Genomic DNA, 6,707 nt, shown 5'->3' on the forward strand with positions numbered 1-6,707 from the left:
TATATTCCAAATTTTGTTAGTTGTATAATGGTTATGTTTAAATTATTAACACCTAAGAAATTGGGTGAAGGGTACATATAATATGCTGTAGTATTTTATAGTTTTTTTTACATGTATGAGATTATTTCAAATTAAAATATTAAAAAATTAAAAATTAATAAAATATTAATTGAAATGTATCTGCATTACATGAAAAATCTCCTAATTGCTTCTAGCATAATTTATTAAATTGTGCTAAAATTTACAAGGGTTCAATTAAAAAATATCTTAATTCTAAATGATATAATAGAAAATATATAATAGTGCAGTTATAAGCACTTATCTGAAAATAAAAATTTAAAGAAGTGAATTTAAAGAAGGGATTAGCCAAAGAAAATATATGCACAACCCATGGACACAGACAACAGTATGGTGATGGCCAGAGAGAAGTGGGGGGCAAGAACTGGGTAGAGGGGGCAAAAGTAGGGAAATAGGGACATCCTATATAATAATGATAAAAGGCTAATATGCACATTGACTGAATGGCAGAATGACCGGTTGCTATGATGCGCACTGGCCACAAGGGGGCAGATGCTCAATGCAGGAGCTGCCCCCTGGTGGTCAGTGCACTTCCATAGGGGGAGTGCCACTCAGCCAGAAGCTGGCTCATGGCTGGCCAGCGCAGTGGTGGTGGCAGGAGCCTCTCCCATGTCCTTGGCAGCACTAAGAATGTCCAACTAACAGTTTAGACCCGATCCCTTGAGGGCCTAAGCCTTTAGTCCGACATCCCCCGAGGGCTCCCTGGCTGCCAGAAGGATGTCTGACTGCAAGCTTAAGCCTGATCCCAAAGGGAGTGGGCCTATGTTGACAGGTGGACATCCTCCAAGGGGTCCTGGACTGTGAATGGGTGCAGGCCAGGCTGAGGGATAACTCCCCCCGACCCGAGTGCACAAATTTTTGTGCACCGGGCCTCTAGTAATAAAATAAAAGGATTGAGTCACATTTAATACCAAATATACAGTTATTAAACAAAAATGCCAAATTCTCCCAAAACACAATTTCTTGACTTTTTTGGGGGTGGGGTTAAGGGCACCTCTGGAAATCTGAGCAAGGTTATAGATTCCGCAGTGTACTTGTATTCAAAATTTCATTTCATCACAGATTCCCAGGAGGACTGAATGGACCCTCACGAAGCCAATGAACCTCCAGATAATTAATCTTCATCTGAAGGGCAATAAACATACTTTGTACAACAAGGAAATTTTAAAATAATCAAATAGATCAATTCAAGTTAACAATTTCTCAGCTCTGGAGGGAAAAAAACTTTTTCAATTGATTGATAAAGCAGATAAAATTCACTCACTTAATAATATGTTTTATGTGTATTACTACGCTATCAGAGCTGAAATAAGAAAATAGATGCCATTTTGCTGCCTATGAAGTCTTGTATGATTTTTATGGTTTCCCATCTTACATTTAAATCCTTTAGCTATTTTGAGTTTGTTTTTGTGTATGGTGTAAGTTGGTGATCTAGTTTCATTTTTTTTTTTTGCATGTATCTGACCAAATTTCCCAACACCATTTATTGAAGAGACTGTCTTGACTCCATTGTATGCTCTTGCCTCTCTTGTCAAATATTAATTGAGCATAATGGCTTGGGTCAATTTCTGGGTTCTCTGTTCTGTTCCATTGGTCTATATGTCTGTTCTTGTGCCAGTACCAGGCAGTTTTGAGAACCGTGGCTTGGTAATATAGCTTGATATCTGGTATTGTGATCCCTCCAACTTTGTTTTTCTTTCTCAGGATTGCTGTGGCTATTCGGTGTCTTTTTTTATTCCAGACGAATTTTTGGAGAGTTTGTTCTAGATCTTTGAAATATTTAGTGGGGATTGCATTGAATCTGTAGCAATATCTTTACCAACACAGCTCCTAGGGCAATGGAGACTAAGGAGAAAATAAACAAATGGGACTACATCAAAATAAAAAGCTTTTGCACAGCAAAAGAAACCATCAACAAAATAACAAGAAGGCCCACTGCATGGGAGAACATATTTTTTGCCTATATTTCAGATAAGGGTTTAATCTCCAAAATTTACAGAGAATTCATACAACTTAACAAAAGGAAGATAAACAATCCAATAAAAAATGGGCAAAGGACCTAAATAGACACTTTTTGAAAGAGGACATTCAGAAGGGAATCCACTGTGATTTTTCAAAACTTTGTGGGGCAGTAGAGTTCTACTGCCCCACAAAGTTTTCAAAAATCACTTTGCTACTGTTGTAGATGGTTGCAGTCATTATTTAAATTAGCATGCCACTTTACCCATACTTTTAAATGTTCTCTTCTCTATCTCAGAATAACTTAATTCTTCAGAATAGTCCCACCCCCTTCCTCCCCCTAATTGTTTTCAAGGTCAGATTCTCCTTGCTCCTGTCTCTATCCAGTTGTTAGCCTTTGTGGCTCAGTGGATTCCTTCTTGAGCATCACAGACATCAGAAAGCACCTAACTAAACCCTCTGTTTTACCCAGAAGGAAACTTGGGTTCTCCTAAATCCATGATCTCACCTAATTTCACAGTCAGTGAGAGGGGGGTAAAGAGAATGCAGGTTTCCTGACTCCTCCTCCATCGCTCTTTCTCTGATGTTACCCTTTCTCCTCATCATTTGGTGGAATTGACAGGATGAATCCAAATTCACTTCCACTGTCAGAGCCTCATTTCTCTTCAATGACTTGAAATTCTGCCACCTTTAAAGAAGTCTCTGAATAAGTGATCTCTCTGGCCTTCTTTATTCTCACAGTGAATAATGAGACTAGCATATTTATGTTCAGTCATTCACTCACTTAAACATTTTTTTGAACATCAAAGTAGTTCCAGGGTTGAATGACAGGGTTTCTGTGTTGGAGGAGCTCGTGTGCTACTTGGGTAGGCATGCAAAGAAATAACTTACAGAAAAGCATGCCATGTTTAAAGGCTATGATAGAGGTCGTGCACAGAATGTTGGGGGGAGGGAGCTCACCCAGCCTAGGGGTCATGGATCAAGAGAGGCTTCTGGAAAGAACTGACCCCTAATCTGTATCTTTAAAAAATATATGTTTATATTGATTTCAGAGAAAGGAAGGGGGAGGGAGAGAGAGATAGAAAGATCAATGATGAGAGAATCATCCATCGGCAGCTTCCTGCACTCCCCCTACTGGGGATTGAGCCCACAACTCTGGCATGTGCCCTGATCGGGATTGAATCATGACCTTGAGGTTCATAGGTCAACACTCAACCACTAAGCCACACCAGCCAGGCACTATCTGGATCTTGAAGTAGGTATTAGCCAGGGCAAAAGCTGCTTTAAGCAGGAGGGGTAGAATGTAGGAGGGAAGGCAAAGACAGTTAATTGTGATAGCAAATAACTTGGAGGGATGTGCGGGAAATTCTGATCAGTAGGAGTTGGAATTCTGATCAGAGAGATTAGGAGCCATAAGGTTTGAGAGAAAGACTGGACTAGGTCTTAAAGGATCTCAGAAAAAAAGAGTTTCATCCTAGAGGCCATGAAGAGTCAATGCAGGTGTTTAATCAAAAGTAAAGAATGTATTTTATTCTGTGTTTGGAGCATGGAGAATAAAGCGGTATTTGAATTTATTGCACTAATTAATCCAGGGAGATAAGAAACGGAGGTATCTCAGAGCACAGAACCTGTACTGCAACATTAATCACCAAACAACATTCACCACTATTTAATGTCCCTATCAGCTACAGTCCTGAGAAAATCCTGAAGTGCAACTTCATCATTGCTTTTCATGTATCTACATTAATAACTTGTATTATCTTACCTGAACTAGGTTTAACCAGCCTGGGTTGTTTTACTATTTTTTTTCTTTGTGCTCCATTTTTAACCACCCAAGAAAGCCTTTTTCCTGGCTTTTGTCTGTAATTATCCTTTCAATGGTCATTGATTTAAATTTCTCTTAAGGAATAAGCATACCATAGAACTTGTTTACCATTGTTTTTAATTTGGCAACTTTTAAAAATAAATTTTATCAATTACAGTTGACATACATATTACATGAGGTTCAGGTGTACAGCATAGTGATTAGACATTTATATAACTTACTAGAAGCCCGGTGCACAAAATGCATGCATGGGTAGGGTCCCTAGGCCAGGCCAGCGATCAGGACCAATCTGTGGGGCGACTGGCGGGGTGATCGGGGGCCCCCGCTGGCACCCATCTTGGCCAGCCTGGTGCCACTCGCCAGCTAGCCCCATCCCCTGATCACCCCGTCGCTGCAGCCAGTTGCCTCCCTCTGCACGGTGACCCACAGGGTGATCAGGGGGGAGCCCCCACTGGCACCTGCCTAGGCTGGCCTGGGACCTGCAGGCTGGGGGCAGCTCCTGCGTTGAGTGTCTGCCCCCCTGGTGGTCAGTGCACGTTGTAGCAACCAGTCGTCCCGCTGGTCATTCTGCCGTTTGGTCAATTTGCATATTAGGCTTTTATTATATAGGATGAAGTGTTAACACCCCAATAAGGCTAGTAACCATCTGACAATTTTTTTGCATCATTTAATATGCAGATAAAATGCAATTTATGAAATTTTACCTCTTTATTCCTCTCCCATGCCTATGGCAAAGGAAACTTCTGGATCCACTATGTTAGTGGGCAGTTAACCTTTGAGAAAGTAACTCAGGTACTTCATACAAAGTTACCTTCATGGAAAGTATAAAGGGTATATTTTAAAAAAGAATACCTGACTAAATTTTGTCAACTATTTGATGAACCAGCAAAACCAGCTAAGATAATTTCCCATCTAGGAAGACTAAAAGGAGAAATACTTTTTTTTTTTGCAAATTTTTATTACCCAATATCAGATAGAAAAGTCAGTTCTTGAATTGCTACTAATCTTGTTCATACCTGAGGTAAAAGGAAGATTTAGCCTGGGCGAGGAGCAGGGAATATGCAGAATAGCTCATCTTGTACCAAAGTTTTGTTACCGTTTCCTGCGTTATTAAATAACTATGAGGTCAGCAATCCCAAATTTATGGGATTGAGTTTTTATTCATTGCGCGCGCATGCACACACACACACACACACACACACACACACACACACACACCCTTTGGCCTATTCTCAAGTTCTTTCTGTGCACTTCTGTCCACCTTTCCGGCTGCCCTTGGCCTCTGGGACCTACCCTCTCCTCTCCCAGGTACTCACAGAGTCTGTGTCCCGGGCGGTAGGACTGGGATGCGATGGATATCCTTGCAGGTGACTCTGAAGTTGTCCTCCTGGTGGCACTCACAGGGCGGAGAAACACACCCTTTCCCCCCTAAGCTCCTGGGCAGGCCCAGAAGCAGCGCCAGCTGCAGTAGGGGCATCGGCCTCATTTTCCAAGGGTCCGAGGCCATTTCTTCTTCCTCCACTATCGCCTCATTCTCAGCCCTCTGCGCTCCGGGCTCCCCGCGCTGAAGGAGAGAGGGAGGAGTGGGAGAAAGAGGACTCCCGGTGGTTGTGACTTCAGCACCAAAGAGGAGGCTGGAGAGGGCAAAGAAGAGGCTCTCAAGTGTTCTGTTTCCCTAGGCAACTCTCCACGCAAACAAGCCTATTGGCTTTACTTTCCTAGCCCTGAGCCACGCAGCCCGCTCTGTCTGTTCCCTGACACTTAACACCAGTCCCTGCTGTCTCCACCCTGCTTTCCAGCCAGCCTCGCGCTTTCCTTCCATTAGCTCTTTCCAAAGCCTAGTTCAGAAGCCCCCTCCTTTCCTTGTCGTTAAGTCCAGTGGGCTACCTTTTCCCCTGGGTAGACTCCTAAAAGCGCTGCCTGTCGGACCCCTCTCCCCCGCTCCCCCTTTCTCCTCCAAGGCTCGCACGCACTCCAGAGAAAACTCCCTGCAAAATGCACCGTCCAGGGCAGACGCGGCTCAAGATCCTTCTGGCCTAAGGCGCCTCTGAGGATACTCTGGTCGCCTGATGGCTACCCATGGCGGCGGTGGGGCCGGCAAGCGAGCAGGAACAGCCAACCTCTCGATCCCTTACCCTGGCCGAGGGTCAAGATCCTTCTGGCCTAAGGCGCCTCTGAGGATGTCAGCCTGAGGTGCGGAGAAGCCGGGGTGCAATACCTCTGGCGGACTCTCACTGCTCCCCAACTTCAGCGCAAAACGGACCGCTTTGCACAGAAATTGTATTGAGGAGTCACCTGGCGGCGTCAGCTCACATTGCAGCAGGCGGACTTGGCGAGGCGGGCCTGGAACTAGGCTCTGGGGCCATCTGCTGGGGAGAACCGGGAATGGCAGGAACAGTTCTGGTGCTCTGAAGCCGGCCTTGCGACCTGGCTTGAAGCCTGAAGGTAAATTCTGGACTGCCTGGAATTTTATTGCGTGATATAGCTCCGCTTTCCCCCCGCCCAAAGATGGGAAGAAAAATAACACTTAAGTGGCACACCATCATCTACTTACCATTCTTCACACAGTAGCCAAAAATAATAATTTAAAATATAAATCAGATTGTGCCAATTTCCTTCTTAAAAGCCTTCAATTACTTACTAATTCTTCTTGGGATGAAAAGAACATCAATTCTTCACGTACTGTGTAATTCCATTTATATGACTATCTGGGACAGAAGGGGGGGAACTATAGTGATGGAAATCAGAACACTATTTAGGGGAGACTGATTCAAAAAAGATAGCAGAGAACTCACCAGGGTTATGGAAATGTTCTATATCTTAATTAGACTGGAGGTAAGAGAAT

At 43.5% G+C, this 6,707-nt stretch overlaps 1 protein-coding gene across 1 annotated transcript in view; it reads right to left on the minus strand.

Moving 5' to 3' along the window:
• TSHR (thyroid stimulating hormone receptor) overlaps nucleotides 1-5,490 on the minus strand; it is a 101,527-nt gene extending 96,037 nt beyond the window's left edge. Inside the window, exon 1 of the mRNA XM_005860141.2 lies at nucleotides 5,179-5,490. Within this exon, the coding sequence (XP_005860203.1) occupies nucleotides 5,179-5,369 (191 nt within the window). The 5' untranslated portion in view covers nucleotides 5,370-5,490. The remainder of the gene's footprint in view (nucleotides 1-5,178) is intronic.
• Nucleotides 5,491-6,707: the final 1,217 nt, after the last annotated feature.

The sequence above is a fragment of the Myotis brandtii genome, unplaced genomic scaffold (assembly GCF_000412655.1).
Source record: "Myotis brandtii unplaced genomic scaffold, ASM41265v1 scaffold132, whole genome shotgun sequence".
Lineage (NCBI taxonomy): Eukaryota > Metazoa > Chordata > Mammalia > Chiroptera > Vespertilionidae > Myotis > Myotis brandtii.